The 19,850-nt window shown below is 53.9% G+C and overlaps 8 protein-coding genes across 8 annotated transcripts; 6 read left to right on the plus strand and 2 right to left on the minus strand.

Annotated features, from left to right (window-relative positions):
- The first annotated feature begins 2,021 nt into the window (after positions 1-2,021).
- LOC144095137 (histone H4) lies at positions 2,022-2,778 on the plus strand. Its single transcript, XM_077628934.1, has one exon. The coding sequence runs from the start codon at positions 2,158-2,160 to the stop codon at positions 2,467-2,469; it is 312 nt and encodes a 103-aa protein (XP_077485060.1). The 5' UTR covers positions 2,022-2,157; the 3' UTR covers positions 2,470-2,778.
- A 3,699-nt stretch (positions 2,779-6,477) lies between these two features.
- Positions 6,478-6,888, plus strand: LOC144095660 (histone H3). Its single transcript, XM_077629329.1, has one exon. The coding sequence runs from the start codon at positions 6,478-6,480 to the stop codon at positions 6,886-6,888; it is 411 nt and encodes a 136-aa protein (XP_077485455.1).
- Positions 6,889-7,824: 936 nt separating this feature from the next.
- On the minus strand, positions 7,825-8,199 carry LOC144095661 (histone H2A-like). Its single transcript, XM_077629330.1, has one exon. It carries the CDS (start codon positions 8,197-8,199, stop codon positions 7,825-7,827), a length of 375 nt encoding a protein of 124 aa, XP_077485456.1.
- Positions 8,200-8,458: 259 nt separating this feature from the next.
- Positions 8,459-9,118, plus strand: LOC144095138 (histone H2B). Its single transcript, XM_077628936.1, has one exon. It carries the CDS (start codon positions 8,483-8,485, stop codon positions 8,855-8,857), a length of 375 nt encoding a protein of 124 aa, XP_077485062.1. The 5' UTR covers positions 8,459-8,482; the 3' UTR covers positions 8,858-9,118.
- A 1,756-nt stretch (positions 9,119-10,874) lies between these two features.
- Positions 10,875-12,616, plus strand: LOC144095139 (histone H4). The gene has a single exon (XM_077628937.1). The coding sequence runs from the start codon at positions 11,996-11,998 to the stop codon at positions 12,305-12,307; it is 312 nt and encodes a 103-aa protein (XP_077485063.1). The 5' UTR covers positions 10,875-11,995; the 3' UTR covers positions 12,308-12,616.
- A 3,598-nt stretch (positions 12,617-16,214) lies between these two features.
- LOC144095140 (histone H3) lies at positions 16,215-17,888 on the plus strand. The gene has a single exon (XM_077628938.1). The coding sequence runs from the start codon at positions 16,314-16,316 to the stop codon at positions 16,722-16,724; it is 411 nt and encodes a 136-aa protein (XP_077485064.1). The 5' UTR covers positions 16,215-16,313; the 3' UTR covers positions 16,725-17,888.
- LOC144095662 (histone H2A-like) lies at positions 17,661-18,035 on the minus strand. Its single transcript, XM_077629331.1, has one exon. It carries the CDS (start codon positions 18,033-18,035, stop codon positions 17,661-17,663), a length of 375 nt encoding a protein of 124 aa, XP_077485457.1.
- Positions 18,036-18,298: 263 nt separating this feature from the next.
- LOC144095141 (histone H2B) lies at positions 18,299-18,954 on the plus strand. Its single transcript, XM_077628939.1, has one exon. The coding sequence runs from the start codon at positions 18,319-18,321 to the stop codon at positions 18,691-18,693; it is 375 nt and encodes a 124-aa protein (XP_077485065.1). The 5' UTR covers positions 18,299-18,318; the 3' UTR covers positions 18,694-18,954.
- The last annotated feature ends 896 nt before the right edge of the window (positions 18,955-19,850 follow it).

Raw genomic sequence — 19,850 nt, forward strand, 5'->3', positions numbered from 1 at the left:
GGGGAGAGTTTTAGGGGCTCAGGTACGAAAAATTAACGTTAGAGGAGCAACCACGTGCTAAGAAAGACAAAGCGACACGCGAAAAAACACGCTAGATCAGGTCAAAAAATAACAAAAAAACGAGAAAAACACGCTAGAGCAGGTAAAATTAAAACGACAAAACACTATTGAGGAGATATAGGCAGAATCTAATCCGGGGAGAGTTTTAGGGGCTCAGGTACGAAAAATTAACGTTAGAGGAGCAACCACGTGCTAAGAAAGACAAAGCGACACGCGAAAAAACACGCTAGATCAGGTCAAAAAAATAACAAAAAAAAAACGAGAAAACACGCTAGAGCAGGTAAAATTAAAACGACAAAACACTATTGAGGAGATATAGGCAGAATCTAATCCGGGGAGAGTTTTAGGGGATCAGGTACGAAAAATTAACGTTAGAGGAGCAACCACGTGCTAAGAAAGACAAAGCGACACGCGAAAAAACACGCTAGATCAGGTCAAAAAAATAACAAAAAAAAACGAGAAAAACACGCTAGAGCAGGTAAAATTAAAACGACAAAACACTATTGAGGAGATATAGGCAGAATCTAATCCGGGGAGAGTTTTAGGGGCTCAGGTACGAAAAATTAACGTTAGAGGAGCAACCACGTGCTAAGAAAGACAAAGCGACACGCGAAAAAACACGCTAGATCAGGTCAAAAAAATAACAAAAAAAAACGAGAAAAAACACGCTAGAGCAGGTAAAATTAAAACGACAAAACACTATTGAGGAGATATAGGCAGAATCTAATCCGGGGAGAGTTTTAGGGGCTCAGGTACGAAAAATTAACGTTAGAGGAGCAACCACGTGCTAAGACAAAGCGACACACGAAAAAACACGCTAGATCAGGTCAAAAAAATAACAAAAAAAACGAGAAAAAACACGCCAGGGCAGGTAAAATGAAAACGACAAAACACTATTGAGGAGATATAGGCAGAATCTAATCCGGGGAGAGTTTTAGGCGCTCAGGTGCGAGAAATTAACGTTTGGGAGTGGTGACCACGTGTTAATTCAGACAAAGGAGCCACGCGGAAAAACACGCTAGAATAGATCAAAATAAAACGGGAAAACCAGATTGAGGAAAGAAAAGCAGGGTCTGATGCGGGGAGAGTTTTAGGGGCTCAGGTACGAAAAATTAACGTTAGAGGAGCAACCACGTGCTAAGAAAGACAAAGCGACACGCGGAAAAACACGCTAGATCAGGTCAAAAAAATAACAAAAAAAACGAGAAAAAACACGCTAGAGCAGGTAAAATTAAAACGACAAAACACTATTGAGGAGATATAGGCAGAATCTAATCCGGGGAGAGTTTTAGGCGCTCAGGTGCGAGAAATTAACGTTAGAGGAGCAACCACGTGCTAAGAAAGACAAAGCGACACGCGAAAAAACACGCTAGATCAGGTCAAAAAAATAAAAAAAAACGAGAAAAAACACGCTAGAGCAGGTAAAATTAAAACGACAAAACACTATTGAGGAGATATAGGCAGAATCTAATCCGGGGAGAGTTTTAGGGGCTCAGGTACGAAAAATTAACGTTAGAGGAGCAATCACGTGCTAAGAAAGACAAAGCGACACGCGAAAAAACACGCTAGATCAGGTCAAAAAATAACAAAAAAAACGAGAAAAAACACGCTAGAGCAGGTAAAATTAAAACGACAAAACACTATTGAGGAGATATAGGCAGAATCTAATCCGGGGAGAGTTTTAGGGGCTCAGGTACGAAAAATTAACGTTAGAGGAGCAACCACGTGCTAAGAAAGACAAAGCGACACGCGAAAAAACACGCTAGATCAGGTCAAAAAATAACAAAAAAACGAGAAAAACACGCTAGAGCAGGTAAAATGAAAACGACAAAACACTATTGAGGAGATATAGGCAGAATCTAATCCGGGGAGAGTTTTAGGCGCTCAGGTGCGAGAAATTAACGTTTGGGAGTGGTGACCACGTGCCCGAGAGGGCTCAGTAGTGCTAGCGAGCCGGCGCTTGCGGAGGCGGACTCTCATTGGTCGAGGCGCCGCAGCGAATGGCGGCTTCGCGCTGCCAGCACCACAGGCCGCCGAGCGTAACACCATCATTCCCCGTTCTCGCCTCGGAGTGTACACTTCGTCGTCGGCACCATCATGTCTGGTCGCGGAAAAGGTGGCAAGGGACTCGGCAAGGGAGGCGCGAAGCGCCATCGCAAGGTATTGCGAGACAACATCCAGGGCATCACCAAGCCCGCCATCCGTCGTCTGGCGCGCCGAGGCGGTGTCAAGCGCATCTCGGGCCTGATCTACGAGGAGACCCGCGGCGTGTTGAAAGTGTTCCTCGAGAATGTGATCCGGGACGCCGTCACGTACACGGAGCACGCTAAGCGCAAGACTGTCACCGCCATGGATGTGGTCTACGCGCTGAAGCGTCAGGGCCGCACTCTGTACGGCTTCGGAGGCTAGTCCGTCCACCGTGTGCCGTCTGGACTTCGGCGTCGTGCAAGCACCCTTCTCGCGAAAAACAGCCCTCTTTAGGGCTACCCAACTGCTGCATGGGCAGCCGCTGGTCATGCGAACCAGAGCTCCGGTTCTCGTGTGTCCCTCTCTCCCCTTTGTTTTGCTACCGTTTTCTGCATCCGTTTTTCCTTTCCTTGCGGCCTGCCACAGCGAGCGGATCACGACCGAACGGCAACCAGGAGTGGTCTCAGGTAAGCAGTTCCGTTCTTGACTCTGTGCAGTAGCGCGTGCAGTCAGTACTGTGAGTGTCGTCCGAGGGAGCATGCTCGCTGTTTGCCTAGTCAGTCACTGTCAAACGCAGTGGACGGAGTAAAACAAAGTGTGTGCTCGAATTTGCAAAGTCTTTCTGCATTGACCGTCTGGGATTCAAGTGAGGCGGTGTTCGAGAGGTGACCGTTCCAGAAGAGCACAGTTTTTTTTTTTTTCGCTTTAAATGCGGGGCCTCATGGAATTCGGGGTCAGGTATGCTCGACTTTGTGCCGTAGTGCGTGCAACAACAAGTAGGGTATGCGAAATGCAGAGCTTCGCAGTTGCGCATCACTCGTGTCCGCCTGCGAAATGATCACAGCTCGTTTGAATGTCGCGGAAAGAGCGACTGATAATGTTGGCTACCGCTTAAAAAAAAAAGGGGGGGGGGGGGGGGGGGAATGCAAACAGAACGATTCGCCGAAGTCTGGTTAAGAGCGGAGATGCGAAGGTCCCTCTTTATTTTTTGGCCCATCGTGTTCTGCGTTGAAATTTTTTTGTGAAATGAAGGGCATTATAAAGTAGCCAATTACAGTTCCTACTCCCAACGTGACAGCGGCGGCGAGTTTTTTTGTTTTTTTTCTTCTCCCGCACCAAGTTTACCCAACTCATCGGCGCAGAGCTGCGTTCCGAATCGAAATATTCAAGGCGGTGTAATGATTGCACTGCATTGCGTTTGGTCCAAAACCGTTACAGTTTTTCTCTATCGTAAATGTGGGGCGCTTTCTTGCCTGCAGGACATGTGGCCAGGTAATGCTATCACATTATTGAGCCCAAGTGTGCCATAAGGCTGTGCTAGTCAGCTTTACATGTCTGTGGCAGAAACACTGTTGGCGAATTTCAGCAGCCGTGCGCGCGTCAAAGAAAAAAAATTGGACGACTTGCAGCCATTCCTTGTATGCAGAGCGCCTCTCATAATCTGAAACCTGGAGGTAAACACACCTGGCCGAGAGACGTGCGAAATGGAGCATCGTGTTTCGTTTCCTGAATAGGCCTTTGTTCGTCAAATTGGGCTTCCAGAGTGTAACTCCAGATAAAAAACACAGGAATGAACGGGACGGACAAATTGCAAACCATTGCAGCACGCGAACAGCCCCTGCCTCAAGTGAAAAGGGGGAAAAGAAGCACACAGCTTGGTTGTCTGCATTCCAAGTGACTCAATGATTGGTTCTGTAGCGTGTTCCGCTGACCTGGAACAACATTGTAATGCTGGGGGGACTTAACTTTTTGTACACGACGGTGCGGACGTTCTCGTCACAGTCGACTTTAAGGAACCTGCAGGGTGGGATGAGCCGCCGAATGCCTCTTTAGTCTTGAGTCATTTTTTTTTTCTCCCCAGTTATGAGTACAATTAGATGATTTACCATCCCACTGGTGCACCGCTACAGACAGTTGTCCAAATTCATAGGAAGCGTTATTGCCTCCGACTGCCCAGTCGCTGTCCAATTTGTGTTTGCGACGATCACCTGCAGTGAATTATTATTATGAGACCACATTGTTGGAGCAGGTTCAATTCGTGAGTTTTTGACAGGCAGTACAGACACCGAAACGTACCTGTGAATAATAGCGTGCAAAAGCACTTCTCCCATGGAAACTGGAATATGCAGGATCTGTGTGGGAGCCTCATTGCAAAGAAAGGATGTAATGGAATAATACAAACGAGAGGACCCACCTTCCCTACTAACGCCTGAGAATGGAGTGCGCACACAAGAGCACAGGTGTAAAGTCAGTCGTCTCCAGTAAAGAGGAAAATTGGACTTGAACCTTTCCCTTAGGCCAATATTTTGTGCCACAGAACCCGACATGAATAGCTTTCTTTCTCTGCTTGCTGTAAAGGAGTCGTCTGAAAAGTTTCTAACGACTATGCAAAAAATCTAACTCTCTCAGGGTGAAAAAGCGCCGCGGGAAAAATCCACGTATTCATCATTTACCCGAGTCGGTTTTTGCTTCGCGCGGCAGCAGCAGTCGACTGCGCGACGCGGACTCTGCTGTCTCGGAGGCGGGTATACTTGCGCAGGCGACACGAAGGGGGCGCCGCAGCCCCGCGCTGCGCCGACTGTGTTGCGTTGGCAGGGAGGGAGGAGCAGCTCAGCTCCGGGCCTCAAGTATTCCGTTGCGTGGCAAGCGTTGGGCGCTTTAATGGGGGCTCGCACCCAGGCCGGTAGACGTCCTGCGCGAATTTTTGTTATTATTTTTGGTTTGCAAGCTAGAAGCGTCGGAACTGTGCCCGCAAATTTCGTTGCGGTGCGGCCGTAGCAGAGCGCTATTCTACGCGGGCCCCTACAGATATGCACATCCTGGCCTATGCTATGCAAGGAAAACGACAGGGCAGTGGATATAAAGCACTTTTCTTTCTATTTTTTTCAATTGGCCGCAGTCAGTTGATCTAACCCAGGCATGCACTTCCGTTTGTTTCTAAGGTGACCGCAGGAAGTACACCTCAATTACGGAGAGATGCGATGCATTCTTTACGCGCGCTGCTCTTGCTCACTAACCTTGCCTGCCTAGTACTCGAAGCATATTGTCCCGCAGATGCAGGAGAGCTTTTAGGCATTTATGCGCGGCTTCCGTGCACTGCACTGTGCCCAGTTCTTTCTGTGCAGTAAATATTAAATTGGTTCATCTCTTGCGGTGGTTTGCGAGCTTGGCGCCCGGGGAGTTTTTTTTTTTTTTCGCAATCCCGTTGCTCTTTGTCTCCAAGACAAGAAAGCCTCTAACTGATAGCGTTGTGCGCATACCTATCCAGCGAAGCGCATGAACTTCGCAGGCGGCTGTGAGAAGTAGTGGGTCTTCGTTTTGCTCCGCACTTTTGTCTTCTCCGCTGGCGTTGAACCTTCTATGATTGCTTTCCAGTAATGCGGCCTAACTCGGCCAACAATCGCCGCTTTTTTTTTTACACGCGCGACAGTCTGTTCTACACCAGTAACGGCACGTGCTTTTCAGGCATGCGGCGGCGACACACATCCAAGCTAAGCTTGGGAAAGCAGCCACAGTGCCTGGGCAGGGAGAAAAAGTGCCTTTTATAAAATTGCACGCCACCACTTTAATCTTTACACTCGCCTCTCACATTCATTCGCTCATGCCGACCGCAGTGCACTTAACAATTTTGGTTGCTGCCTCCTTCCTTTGCCTATTGAAATGAGCCAACAAACAGCGAAAATAATTACTTTCTCCTCCTCAACTAAAGTTCAGTTCTATACTCAGAATGTCTCCCGGAGCATTCATTGCTTGCTGTCGCGCTAGTAGCTTCGCCTTTCTTTTCGAAAGACTCATTGCCCGGTATGTCCAAGAAGACAAGCTCGTTGCAGTGCGCTAACGCCACACGGAACGACCCGCAACCGCGTCGACACCCTGGTGTGGTGGCAAAGTCGACGCTGCCGCGTACGCCCGGCTCCTGCCAGAGGGCTGCTTTTGCTGTGCGGGCAAACCTAAAGGATAGGCGCACCGTAATCTTGCGCTAGACCACGGTTCCACACCCACTTGTCTCACCTTTGCCAGGCGCGAAACCAACGCGCGCTCGAAAAGTAGTATTTCCAGCATTCTGGCGGCCGCCGCAGAACGGAGGGAAGCTATCGGTCCGTCAGCGGGGACCAATCGGGTCGGAGAGAGGGCGCGAGGGAGCAGCGCCGCCGCGCGGCGCGGAACACAGTCTCTCGCCGCCCGTCTCCGAAGGCAGTCCGTCCGTTACCAGCGTCCGCGTCCGGCACCATGGCTCGCACGAAGCAAACCGCGCGCAAGAGCACCGGTGGCAAGGCCCCCCGCAAGCAGCTGGCCACAAAGGCTGCTCGTAAGAGTGCGCCAGCTACCGGAGGCGTGAAGAAGCCTCACAGATATAGGCCTGGCACCGTGGCACTTCGTGAAATTCGCCGATACCAAAAATCGACCGAACTTCTCATCCGCAAGCTGCCCTTCCAGCGCCTGGTGAGAGAAATCGCTCAGGACTTCAAGACCGACCTGCGCTTCCAGAGCTCGGCCGTCATGGCACTTCAGGAGGCCAGCGAGGCATACCTGGTCGGTCTCTTCGAGGACACCAACCTGTGCGCGATCCACGCCAAGCGCGTCACCATCATGCCGAAGGATATCCAGCTGGCGAGGCGCATCCGCGGCGAGCGCGCCTAGAGCGCAGTGGCGCCCGGCACTTGGCGCCGCCGCCGCCGCCGCAGCAACGCATCACAACGGTCCTTCTCAGGACCACCCAAATGTTTGCTTTGGCCACGGGCGCACGAAACCGAGCTCCGAACCCGGCCGGTCCCTCTCTCTCGAACACTGCGTTTCGCAGCTGCTGGAAAACGAGGTGAGTTGTTGAAAGCCATGGCCCTGGCGTCTTCCGCGGGCTCGCGCTTGTAAATAACATCATTGCACAAGTCACGCGCGCGCGCGCGCCCAGTTTTGTGGGGGTAAATGCGGCGCTGGGCGCGCAAGTGAATGCAGCACGCGCCGCCTACATTAGGTGCACCTTGATACGCCGCGTACGTATTTATTGCTGTGTGAATAGTTTCTGTCGATATTACCGTCCGCTCACCTATTTTATTTCGTGTCTGCATTCTGCCTGCTGTGGTTTATTTCCGCTGTCCCAGTTCACGTCCTTCGGTATCTATGGCAGATGCCCGCGGTGGCGAAAAAAAAAAAAAAATCCCGTCCCTTGCTCTCTATTACTGTCTCAGTAAAGCCACTTCGTCATTCTCTCTAGCGCTGCTATGTGAAACCCCTGCTAGGGAACTGCCAAAAAAAAAAAAAACAATGCGCTGGTCATGCCCCTTATTAACGCTCTACTGGCCTCCTGCTAGCGACTGGGCCAGGAAAAGGAAAGGAAGAAGGGGCCGATAAAACTAAATAAAAGCCAACCTGTGTGCGGCGCGCAGTGAGGCAAACACTTTGAAAAAACAGCCAGCGTGAGAGGGACGCAGCGGTCCAGAGCAAATAAAAAAAACAAAACCCAAAGGTATCACACAGCGAGGCCCCGCCGTGGCAGGCAGTTGGTTGGTCCTGATAAGGACCGTTAGTTGGGCGCTGCTGATGCGGCGGGCGCGCCTCCACAGACGTGCGGTAGACCGCTCACGCCTTCTTCTCGGTCTTCTTGGGGAGCAACACGGCCTGGATGTTGGGCAAGACGCCGCCCTGGGCGATGGTAACTCCCGAGAGCAGCTTGTTCAGCTCCTCGTCGTTTCGGATGGCCAGCTGCAGGTGGCGCGGAATGATTCTGGTCTTCTTGTTGTCCCGAGCAGCGTTGCCCGCCAGCTCGAGCACCTCGGCGGCCAGGTATTCGAGGACGGCGGCCAGGTAAACGGGGGCGCCGGCTCCGACGCGCTCCGCGTAGTTGCCCTTACGCAAGAGACGGTGAATTCGACCCACGGGGAACTGCAGTCCCGCGCGGCTCGAGCGGGTCTTGCTCTTGCCCTTGGCCTTGCCTCCTTTTCCGCGACCTGACATGGTGACTTCTGTTGTACGCTCGAGAAAGAACGGGGAACGCCGCGTGCGAGAACAGACAGGAACGGGCTGCTGCTTGATACTACGAACCTCGAGAGCGCGCCGCGATACCGCGACGGGAGCGCTGGAGGGAGGGTGAGGAGGCCGCGACGCGTCGACCAATCGCGCGGCGGCCTGGCTCCGGTCGCTTGAACACCACGGTGCCAGTATAAAAACGCCGCGCGCCCCTGCGCGCGCGTTCTTTCGACACCGTCCGTCTCCCCGAGCGCAGTCGTAACTGATCGTCATGCCCCCTCAACCGTCGGGAAAGGCCGTGAAGAAGGCCGGAAAGGCGCAGAAGAATGTGCGCGCAACCGACAAGAAGAAGAAGAAGCGCCGCAGGAAGGAGAGCTTCTCCATCTACATCTATAAGGTGCTCAAGCAGGTGCATCCGGACACTGGAGTATCCAGCAAGGCCATGTCCATCATGAACAGCTTCGTGAACGACATCTTCGAGCGCATCGCGGCCGAGTCCTCTCGCCTGGCCCACTACAACAAGCGCTCGACCATCACGAGCCGGGAGATCCAAACTGCGGTGCGTCTCTTGCTGCCTGGCGAGCTGGCCAAGCACGCCGTGTCCGAAGGCACCAAGGCTGTCACCAAGTACACCAGCTCCAAGTAGGCGGCACATCGCGCTCGTCGCCAGTCGTCCCCCCCAACAACCTCAACGGCTCTTTTCAGAGCCAACCAAAGTGTTTGCATCGTCGAGTCTGCAGGTAGCGGCGCGATGCTCCGGGCCCCTTTCTCTCTCTGTGTTTTGATTGTTTAAGTTGTTTTCTTCATTAGCATGTAGCCTCGAGAAATGGATATCAGGCGGTTGAAATAGCAGCGGTTTTGCTTAGGCAGCATGCAATACAGCCAGATTGTTAAAGAACAATATTTCGAATTAGTTGTAGGAGAACTGTAAAGGAAATATGTATGCATGTGAATACTCATCCGCATGAGCACGTAAGAGAGAAGAAAAAAAAAAGAAGCTTCTACCTATTATATGCTTGCTTAAGTGTGACGGCAGGAGGTAATTGATTGCGGAATTCCCCCGGTTTGGGTTTGTGTGGATATTTGGCCTTAAGAAAAGGTTATCGTTTCGTGGCCGCAACACGTGCCTGCGGACGTCGGGGAGGCCACTGTGTTCCCTCAGTCTGTTCTTAGGAAATTCGAAAGGAAAACAGTTTGCCACCCGTGGCGTGCCCCATCTGGCCAGCGGTATTCGAAGGGAGGGAGGAAGTACTTACGTACAGCTGTAAGGGTTACATACACCAATGTGCAGGACGTAGAACTGGGCAGTACAGTGCGGCGGACGTAGCTGTAGCAAATCAGTCCGCAGAGAAGCCACGCTTCACACTGGCCACCGGGCGAGCGCGCACTCGCAGAATATGAAGCGCTACAAGCACAATTTGCTGTGTCGTTAGTAATGTGCGTGTCCCCCAGCGCGTGCGGCGCGCCCGCGTTTTTGTTTTCTTTTTTTTTTTCCCCGGTAAGAACGGCGAAAAATTCCGACGCTGGCAGCTGTTTGGTACCTTCTTTGGCTTCTTGCGGCCGATGCTGTCGTGCCAGATAGAGCAAGTAAGTCCTCGAACACGAGCAGATTATCGTATCGCGCGTGTGCACAATAGCCTGGCAATGGTCGGAAAACTGAAAGCGACGCTCGCACAGCTCGGGTTCGATCCAGCGAGCCGAAAGTGGGAAGAGAGGTGGTGAGACATTTGTTCTATGTGGCTGGAAAATTTTAAAGCTGTGCATTGGTTACTTTTTGAGATAAACGTATTTCTATGTAGTCCGCAAGAGAAACTGGTCGTTTCTCAGCATCCTGGCGACCGGGAGAGGAGGGGGAGCGAGGTACGTGCGCCGCGAACGGCCGTAGTCGCCCTCTCAAGGGCCCGCTCCGATGTGGTCACGGACACGGTGAAATGTGTGCGGGAAGTTGGGGACACACACACACGATAAGTGAGTGCTTAATTTCCCCTTAGCAATGCACGTTTTGAGAACGGGCAGGTTTTGAGGACAAAAAAAAAAAAAAACCGCTTCTGCAGCTTCACAAGTCGCGAAACCCGCTAATTGTTGGTAGCGCCAGCAATGACGGTGTCCTTGGTGTGTCTTTAAGGGGCGCGCGATTTAACGGTGTAAACTCTCCCCTGCCAGTGGGGGGGGGGGGCAGCAAACAGAAACCACGCGCACCTGTTTGCTTGCAACGCAGGCACGCACGAAAAAAAAAAAGACTGACAGCAGCAACGACTAGGCATCAAGTATTTTTTTTTTTTTTTCCCATGCAAACGGAGCAGGCATGACCAAATATCGGTTATACAGCCACTATTGCGAAGTATAGGAGGTGCGCTTCGTTTTCCATTGTTTGCTATTTCCGTTTTTTTTTTCTTGCGCGGTGGGGGGTCGCGTGATGCAGAATGGGGCAGTCTTCGCGTTGCTTGGTTGTTTACGTGTGCGCCTTGATGCGGTCGTTTTGGCTACCTTGCTGGCGGCGCGGCAGCCCTCCGAGAGGGCTCAGTAGTGCTAGCGAGCCGGCGCTTGCGGAGGCGGACTCTCATTGGTCGAGGCGCCGCAGCGAATGGCGGCTTCGCGCTGCCAGCACCACAGGTCGCCGAGCGTAACACCATCATTCCCCCTTCCCGTCTGGACCTCCGAGGAGTGCGGATGCGTCCCACCTCTCCTCTCGAGACGAACTCGTTTTTGACGACTACGCCTCGCCTCCGCCGCGCCCGGCGCACCCTCCTGCCCGCCCCTTGGACGATCGCAAGGAGCTCCGAGCGCGGCCAGCGCCGTCCGGCGCCCATCCCAAGGAGCCAGTAGGCCTTCCCGCCGACTCGTCGCCCGCGTAGGGCCCCGTCGCCCTACTCCGAGTAGGCCTACCCGCCCGGCGGCCGCTTCGGCGGCCGGGTAACCCTCGCCCGCCGGGAGAGCCTCTTCGGGCCGTCGTCGTCAGCTGCAGCGGCGGCGGCCCATGTTTCCTGTCATCCCCCCAGCAGCCGGCGCACCTGATGACGGCGGCGGCTTGTTCGCCTCCCTGAATCCTGCTGTGCTGCCCCGGACGGAGCGCGGCTTCCCTGATGCCCTCCGCCCTCCCCGCGCGCACTCGTGCGTGAGGGGCCCCGACGCGCCGTCGTCATGGCGGTTCACAGCGTCTCCATCCCCTGCTGCTGTCCTGACGCAGCTCCCGGCGTGATTTCGAACATGACCGCCGGTCCCTGGTCGCCAGCCTACTGACGCCCTGCTGTCCTCACAGCCCCTGCGCGCCGCCGGCAACGGCGGTTCCCAGCGCACCCCGCCGCGCTGCCTCACAGCAGTCATCCAGCGGTCCCCTACCGGCCACTCTTCGGTGGCTCTCTGCAGGCAGCCTCGGCTACCTGCAGCCTTCGCCTGCCCTGGTCGGCCCTCCGGCTGCTCCGGGGTCACGGCTCCCTGCCTTCGGCAGGCCCCCGACGACGCGCGCCACTCCCAGCGCGCGCCGTTCATCTTCCCCACCCCAGCGAGTCGGCTGCTTGCTGCGTGCCCGGTGCCTCGGGTGTTGTCTCCTGTGTCTTGTGAAGCGTGTAGTGCTGTCCCTGTCCCGTGTCACCACCCCAATCCCCCTCCCCTCCCCCACATCCCAATCCCCTTCCCCTGGCCCCTAAGAGTGATGCCCACGAGGCCAACATAAGTTGGGGCCAGTATCCCCCCCCCCAGAATATCCCATAGTACCAACCACCACCACCACCACCACCATTCCCCGTTCTCGCCTCGGAGTGTACACTTCGTCGTCGGCACCATCATGTCTGGTCGCGGAAAAGGTGGCAAGGGACTCGGCAAGGGAGGCGCGAAGCGCCATCGCAAGGTATTGCGAGACAACATCCAGGGCATCACCAAGCCCGCCATCCGTCGTCTGGCGCGCCGAGGCGGTGTCAAGCGCATCTCGGGCCTGATCTACGAGGAGACCCGCGGCGTGTTGAAAGTGTTCCTCGAGAATGTGATCCGGGACGCCGTCACGTACACGGAGCACGCTAAGCGCAAGACTGTCACCGCCATGGATGTGGTCTACGCGCTGAAGCGTCAGGGCCGCACTCTGTACGGCTTCGGAGGCTAGTCCGTCCACCGTGTGCCGTCTGGACTTCGGCGTCGTGCAAGCACCCTTCTCGCGAAAAACAGCCCTCTTTAGGGCTACCCAACTGCTGCATGGGCAGCCGCTGGTCATGCGAACCAGAGCTCCGGTTCTCGTGTGTCCCTCTCTCCCCTTTGTTTTGCTACCGTTTTCTGCATCCGTTTTTCCTTTCCTTGCGGCCTGCCACAGCGAGCGGATCACGACCGAACGGCAACCAGGAGTGGTCTCAGGTAAGCAGTTCCGTTCTTGACTCTGTGCAGTAGCGCGTGCAGTCAGTACTGTGAGTGTCGTCCGAGGGAGCATGCTCGCTGTTTGCCTAGTCAGTCACTGTCAAACGCAGTGGACGGAGTAAAACAAAGTGTGTGCTCGAATTTGCAAAGTCTTTCTGCATTGACCGTCTGGGATTCAAGTGAGGCGGTGTTCGAGAGGTGACCGTTCCAGAAGAGCACAGTTTTTTTTTTTTTCGCTTTAAATGCGGGGCCTCATGGAATTCGGGGTCAGGTATGCTCGACTTTGTGCCGTAGTGCGTGCAACAACAAGTAGGGTATGCGAAATGCAGAGCTTCGCAGTTGCGCATCACTCGTGTCCGCCTGCGAAATGATCACAGCTCGTTTGAATGTCGCGGAAAGAGCGACTGATAATGTTGGCTACCGCTTAAAAAAAAAAGGGGGGGGGGGGGGGGGGAATGCAAACAGAACGATTCGCCGAAGTCTGGTTAAGAGCGGAGATGCGAAGGTCCCTCTTTATTTTTTGGCCCATCGTGTTCTGCGTTGAAATTTTTTTGTGAAATGAAGGGCATTATAAAGTAGCCAATTACAGTTCCTACTCCCAACGTGACAGCGGCGGCGAGTTTTTTTGTTTTTTTCTTCTCCCGCACCAAGTTTACCCAACTCATCGGCGCAGAGCTGCGTTCCGAATCGAAATATTCAAGGCGGTGTAATGATTGCACTGCATTGCGTTTGGTCCAAAACCGTTACAGTTTTTCTCTATCGTAAATGTGGGGCGCTTTCTTGCCTGCAGGACATGTGGCCAGGTAATGCTATCACATTATTGAGCCCAAGTGTGCCATAAGGCTGTGCTAGTCAGCTTTACATGTCTGTGGCAGAAACACTGTTGGCGAATTTCAGCAGCCGTGCGCGCGTCAAAGAAAAAAAATTGGACGACTTGCAGCCATTCCTTGTATGCAGGGCGCCTCTCATAATCTGAAACCTGGAGGTAAACACACCTGGCCGAGAGACGTGCGAAATGGAGCATCGTGTTTCGTTTCCTGAATAGGCCTTTGTTCGTCAAATTGGGCTTCCAGAGTGTAACTCCAGATAAAAAACACAGGAATGAACGGGACGGACAAATTGCAAACCATTGCAGCACGCGACCAGCCCCTGCCTCAAGTGAAAAGGGGGAAAAGAAGCACACAGCTTGGTTGTCTGCATTCCAAGTGACTCAATGATTGGTTCTGTAGCGTGTTCCGCTGACCTGGAACAACATTGTAATGCTGGGGGGACTTAACTTTTTGTACACGACGGTGCGGACGTTCTCGTCACAGTCGACTTTAAGGAACCTGCAGGGTGGGATGAGCCGCCGAATGCCTCTTTAGTCTTGAGTCATTTTTTTTTTCTCCCCAGTTATGAGTACAATTAGATGATTTACCATCCCACTGGTGCACCGCTACAGACAGTTGTCCAAATTCATAGGAAGCGTTATTGCCTCCGACTGCCCAGTCGCTGTCCAATTTGTGTTTGCGACGATCACTTGCAGTGAATTATTATTATGAGACCACATTGTTGGAGCAGGTTCAATTCGTGAGTTTTTGACAGGCAGTACAGACACCGAAACGTACCTGTGAATAATAGCGTGCAAAAGCACTTCTCCCATGGAAACTGGAATATGCAGGATCTGTGTGGGAGCCTCATTGCAAAGAAAGGATGTAATGGAATAATACAAACGAGAGGACCCACCTTCCCTACTAACGCCTGAGAATGGAGTGCGCACACAAGAGCACAGGTGTAAAGTCAGTCGTCTCCAGTAAAGAGGAAAATTGGACTTGAACCTTTCCCTTAGGCCAATATTTTGTGCCACAGAACCCGACATGAATAGCTTTCTTTCTCTGCTTGCTGTAAAGGAGTCGTCTGAAAAGTTTCTAACGACTATGCAAAAAATCTAACTCTCTCAGGGTGAAAAAGCGCCGCGGGAAAAATCCACGTATTCATCATTTACCCGAGTCGGTTTTTGCTTCGCGCGGCAGCAGCAGTCGACTGCGCGACGCGGACTCTGCTGTCTCGGAGGCGGGTATACTTGCGCAGGCGACACGAAGGGGGCGCCGCAGCCCCGCGCTGCGCCGACTGTGTTGCGTTGGCAGGGAGGGAGGAGCAGCTCAGCTCCGGGCCTCAAGTATTCCGTTGCGTGGCAAGCGTTGGGCGCTTTAATGGGGGCTCGCACCCAGGCCGGTAGACGTCCTGCGCGAATTTTTGTTATTATTTTTGGTTTGCAAGCTAGAAGCGTCGGAACTGTGCCCGCAAATTTCGTTGCGGTGCGGCCGTAGCAGAGCGCTATTCTACGCGGGCCCCTACAGATATGCACATCCTGGCCTATGCTATGCAAGGAAAACGACAGGGCAGTGGATATAAAGCACTTTTCTTTCTATTTTTTTCAATTGGCCGCAGTCAGTTGATCTAACCCAGGCATGCACTTCCGTTTGTTTCTAAGGTGACCGCAGGAAGTACACCTCAATTACGGAGAGATGCGATGCATTCTTTACGCGCGCTGCTCTTGCTCACTAACCTTGCCTGCCTAGTACTCGAAGCATATTGTCCCGCAGATGCAGGAGAGCTTTTAGGCATTTATGCGCGGCTTCCGTGCACTGCACTGTGCCCAGTTCTTTCTGTGCAGTAAATATTAAATTGGTTCATCTCTTGCGGTGGTTTGCGAGCTTGGCGCCCGGGGAGTTTTTTTTTTTTTTCGCAATCCCGTTGCTCTTTGTCTCCAAGACAAGAAAGCCTCTAACTGATAGCGTTGTGCGCATACCTATCCAGCGAAGCGCATGAACTTCGCAGGCGGCTGTGAGAAGTAGTGGGTCTTCGTTTTGCTCCGCACTTTTGTCTTCTCCGCTGGCGTTGAACCTTCTATGATTGCTTTCCAGTAATGCGGCCTAACTCGGCCAACAATCGCCGCTTTTTTTTTTACACGCGCGACAGTCTGTTCTACACCAGTAACGGCACGTGCTTTTCAGGCATGCGGCGGCGACACACATCCAAGCTAAGCTTGGGAAAGCAGCCACAGTGCCTGGGCAGGGAGAAAAAGTGCCTTTTATAAAATTGCACGCCACCACTTTAATCTTTACACTCGCCTCTCACATTCATTCGCTCATGCCGACCGCAGTGCACTTAACAATTTTGGTTGCTGCCTCCTTCCTTTGCCTATTGAAATGAGCCAACAAACAGCGAAAATAATTACTTTCTCCTCCTCAACTAAAGTTCAGTTCTATACTCAGAATGTCTCCCGGAGCATTCATTGCTTGCTGTCGCGCTAGTAGCTTCGCCTTTCTTTTCGAAAGACTCATTGCCCGGTATGTCCAAGAAGACAAGCTCGTTGCAGTGCGCTAACGCCACACGGAACGACCCGCAACCGCGTCGACACCCTGGTGTGGTGGCAAAGTCGACGCTGCCGCGTACGCCCGGCTCCTGCCAGAGGGCTGCTTTTGCTGTGCGGGCAAACCTAAAGGATAGGCGCACCGTAATCTTGCGCTAGACCACGGTTCCACACCCACTTGTCTCACCTTTGCCAGGCGCGAAACCAACGCGCGCTCGAAAAGTAGTATTTCCAGCATTCTGGCGGCCGCCGCAGAACGGAGGGAAGCTATCGGTCCGTCAGCGGGGACCAATCGGGTCGGAGAGAGGGCGCGAGGGAGCAGCGCCGCCGCGCGGCGCGGAACACAGTCTCTCGCCGCCCGTCTCCGAAGGCAGTCCGTCCGTTACCAGCGTCCGCGTCCGGCACCATGGCTCGCACGAAGCAAACCGCGCGCAAGAGCACCGGTGGCAAGGCCCCCCGCAAGCAGCTGGCCACAAAGGCTGCTCGTAAGAGTGCGCCAGCTACCGGAGGCGTGAAGAAGCCTCACAGATATAGGCCTGGCACCGTGGCACTTCGTGAAATTCGCCGATACCAAAAATCGACCGAACTTCTCATCCGCAAGCTGCCCTTCCAGCGCCTGGTGAGAGAAATCGCTCAGGACTTCAAGACCGACCTGCGCTTCCAGAGCTCGGCCGTCATGGCACTTCAGGAGGCCAGCGAGGCATACCTGGTCGGTCTCTTCGAGGACACCAACCTGTGCGCGATCCACGCCAAGCGCGTCACCATCATGCCGAAGGATATCCAGCTGGCGAGGCGCATCCGCGGCGAGCGCGCCTAGAGCGCAGTGGCGCCCGGCACTTGGCGCCGCCGCCGCCGCCGCAGCAACGCATCACAACGGTCCTTCTCAGGACCACCCAAATGTTTGCTTTGGCCACGGGCGCACGAAACCGAGCTCCGAACCCGGCCGGTCCCTCTCTCTCGAACACTGCGTTTCGCAGCTGCTGGAAAACGAGGTGAGTTGTTGAAAGCCATGGCCCTGGCGTCTTCCGCGGGCTCGCGCTTGTAAATAACATCATTGCACAAGTCACGCGCGCGCGCGCGCCCAGTTTTGTGGGGGTAAATGCGGCGCTGGGCGCGCAAGTGAATGCAGCACGCGCCGCCTACATTAGGTGCACCTTGATACGCCGCGTACGTATTTATTGCTGTGTGAATAGTTTCTGTCGATATTACCGTCCGCTCACCTATTTTATTTCGTGTCTGCATTCTGCCTGCTGTGGTTTATTTCCGCTGTCCCAGTTCACGTCCTTCGGTATCTATGGCAGATGCCCGCGGTGGCGAAAAAAAAAAAAAAATCCCGTCCCTTGCTCTCTATTACTGTCTCAGTAAAGCCACTTCGTCATTCTCTCTAGCGCTGCTATGTGAAACCCCTGCTAGGGAACTGCCAAAAAAAAAAAAAACAATGCGCTGGTCATGCCCCTTATTAACGCTCTACTGGCCTCCTGCTAGCGACTGGGCCAGGAAAAGGAAAGGAAGAAGGGGCCGATAAAACTAAATAAAAGCCAACCTGTGTGCGGCGCGCAGTGAGGCAAACACTTTGAAAAAACAGCCAGCGTGAGAGGGACGCAGCGGTCCAGAGCAAATAAAAAAAACAAAACCCAAAGGTATCACACAGCGAGGCCCCGCCGTGGCAGGCAGTTGGTTGGTCCTGATAAGGACCGTTAGTTGGGCGCTGCTGATGCGGCGGGCGCGCCTCCACAGACGTGCGGTAGACCGCTCACGCCTTCTTCTCGGTCTTCTTGGGGAGCAACACGGCCTGGATGTTGGGCAAGACGCCGCCCTGGGCGATGGTAACTCCCGAGAGCAGCTTGTTCAGCTCCTCGTCGTTTCGGATGGCCAGCTGCAGGTGGCGCGGAATGATTCTGGTCTTCTTGTTGTCCCGAGCAGCGTTGCCCGCCAGCTCGAGCACCTCGGCGGCCAGGTATTCGAGGACGGCGGCCAGGTAAACGGGGGCGCCGGCTCCGACGCGCTCCGCGTAGTTGCCCTTACGCAAGAGACGGTGAATTCGACCCACGGGGAACTGCAGTCCCGCGCGGCTCGAGCGGGTCTTGCTCTTGCCCTTGGCCTTGCCTCCTTTTCCGCGACCTGACATGGTGACTTCTGTTGTACGCTCGAGAAAGAACGGGGAACGCCGCGTGCGAGAACAGACAGGAACGGGCTGCTGCTTGATACTACGAACCTCGAGAGCGCGCCGCGATACCGCGACGGGAGCGCTGGAGGGAGGGTGAGGAGGCCGCGACGCGTCGACCAATCGCGCGGCGGCCTGGCTCCGGTCGCTTGAACACCACGGTGCCAGTATAAAAACGCCGCGCGCCCCTGCGCGCGCGTTCTTTCGACACCGTCCGTCTCCCCGAGCGCAGTCGTAACTGATCGTCATGCCCCCTCAACCGTCGGGAAAGGCCGTGAAGAAGGCCGGAAAGGCGCAGAAGAATGTGCGCGCAACCGACAAGAAGAAGAAGAAGCGCCGCAGGAAGGAGAGCTTCTCCATCTACATCTATAAGGTGCTCAAGCAGGTGCATCCGGACACTGGAGTATCCAGCAAGGCCATGTCCATCATGAACAGCTTCGTGAACGACATCTTCGAGCGCATCGCGGCCGAGTCCTCTCGCCTGGCCCACTACAACAAGCGCTCGACCATCACGAGCCGGGAGATCCAAACTGCGGTGCGTCTCTTGCTGCCTGGCGAGCTGGCCAAGCACGCCGTGTCCGAAGGCACCAAGGCTGTCACCAAGTACACCAGCTCCAAGTAGGCGGCACATCGCGCTCGTCGCCAGTCGTCCCCCCCAACAACCTCAACGGCTCTTTTCAGAGCCAACCAAAGTGTTTGCATCGTCGAGTCTGCAGGTAGCGGCGCGATGCTCCGGGCCCCTTTCTCTCTCTGTGTTTTGATTGTTTAAGTTGTTTTCTTCATTAGCATGTAGCCTCGAGAAATGGATATCAGGCGGTTGAAATAGCAGCGGTTTTGCTTAGGCAGCATGCAATACAGCCAGATTGTTAAAGAACAATATTTCGAATTAGTTGTAGGAGAACTGTAAAGGAAATATGTATGCATGTGAATACTCATCCGCATGAGCACGTAAGAGAGAAGAAAAAAAAAAGAAGCTTCTACCTATTATATGCTTGCTTAAGTGTGACGGCAGGAGGTAATTGATTGCGGAATTCCCCCGGTTTGGGTTTGTGTGGATATTTGGCCTTAAGAAAAGGTTATCGTTTCGTGGCCGCAACACGTGCCTGCGGACGTCGGGGAGGCCACTGTGTTCCCTCAGTCTGTTCTTAGGAAATTCGAAAGGAAAACAGTTTGCCACCCGTGGCGTGCCCCATCTGGCCAGCGGTATTCGAAGGGAGGGAGGAAGTACTTACGTACAGCTGTAAGGGTTACATACACCAATGTGCAGGACGTAGAACTGGGCAGTACAGTGCGGCGGACGTAGCTGTAGCAAATCAGTCCGCAGAGAAGCCACGCTTCACACTGGCCACCGGGCGAGCGCGCACTCGCAGAATATGAAGCGCTACAAGCACAATTTGCTGTGTCGTTAGTAATGTGCGTGTCCCCCAGCGCGTGCGGCGCGCCCGCGTTTTTGTTTTCTTTTTTTTTTTCCCCGGTAAGAACGGCGAAAAATTCCGACGCTGGCAGCTGTTTGGTACCTTCTTTGGCTTCTTGCGGCCGATGCTGTCGTGCCAGATAGAGCAAGTAAGTCCTCGAACACGAGCAGATTATCGTATCGCGCGTGTGCACAATAGCCTGGCAATGGTCGGAAAACTGAAAGCGACGCTCGCACAGCTCGGGTTCGATCCAGCGAGCCGAAAGTGGGAAGAGAGGTGGTGAGACATTTGTTCTATGTGGCTGGAAAATTTTAAAGCTGTGCATTGGTTACTTTTTGAGATAAACGTATTTCTATGTAGTCCG

The sequence above is a fragment of the Amblyomma americanum genome, chromosome 6, assembly GCF_052857255.1.
Source record: "Amblyomma americanum isolate KBUSLIRL-KWMA chromosome 6, ASM5285725v1, whole genome shotgun sequence".
In the NCBI taxonomy this organism is placed as follows: domain Eukaryota; kingdom Metazoa; phylum Arthropoda; class Arachnida; order Ixodida; family Ixodidae; genus Amblyomma; species Amblyomma americanum.

What these genes read in the sequence shown, in the direction of transcription:
- LOC144095662 (XM_077629331.1), bottom strand. Translation starts at nt 18,035, where the DNA reads ATGTCAGGTCGCGGAAAAGGAGGCAAGGCCAAGGGCAAGAGCAAGACC.
- LOC144095138 (XM_077628936.1), top strand. Translation starts at nt 8,483, where the DNA reads ATGCCCCCTCAACCGTCGGGAAAGGCCGTGAAGAAGGCCGGAAAGGCG.
- LOC144095137 (XM_077628934.1), top strand. Translation starts at nt 2,158, where the DNA reads ATGTCTGGTCGCGGAAAAGGTGGCAAGGGACTCGGCAAGGGAGGCGCG.
- LOC144095660 (XM_077629329.1), top strand. Translation starts at nt 6,478, where the DNA reads ATGGCTCGCACGAAGCAAACCGCGCGCAAGAGCACCGGTGGCAAGGCC.
- LOC144095140 (XM_077628938.1), top strand. Translation starts at nt 16,314, where the DNA reads ATGGCTCGCACGAAGCAAACCGCGCGCAAGAGCACCGGTGGCAAGGCC.
- LOC144095661 (XM_077629330.1), bottom strand. Translation starts at nt 8,199, where the DNA reads ATGTCAGGTCGCGGAAAAGGAGGCAAGGCCAAGGGCAAGAGCAAGACC.
- LOC144095141 (XM_077628939.1), top strand. Translation starts at nt 18,319, where the DNA reads ATGCCCCCTCAACCGTCGGGAAAGGCCGTGAAGAAGGCCGGAAAGGCG.
- LOC144095139 (XM_077628937.1), top strand. Translation starts at nt 11,996, where the DNA reads ATGTCTGGTCGCGGAAAAGGTGGCAAGGGACTCGGCAAGGGAGGCGCG.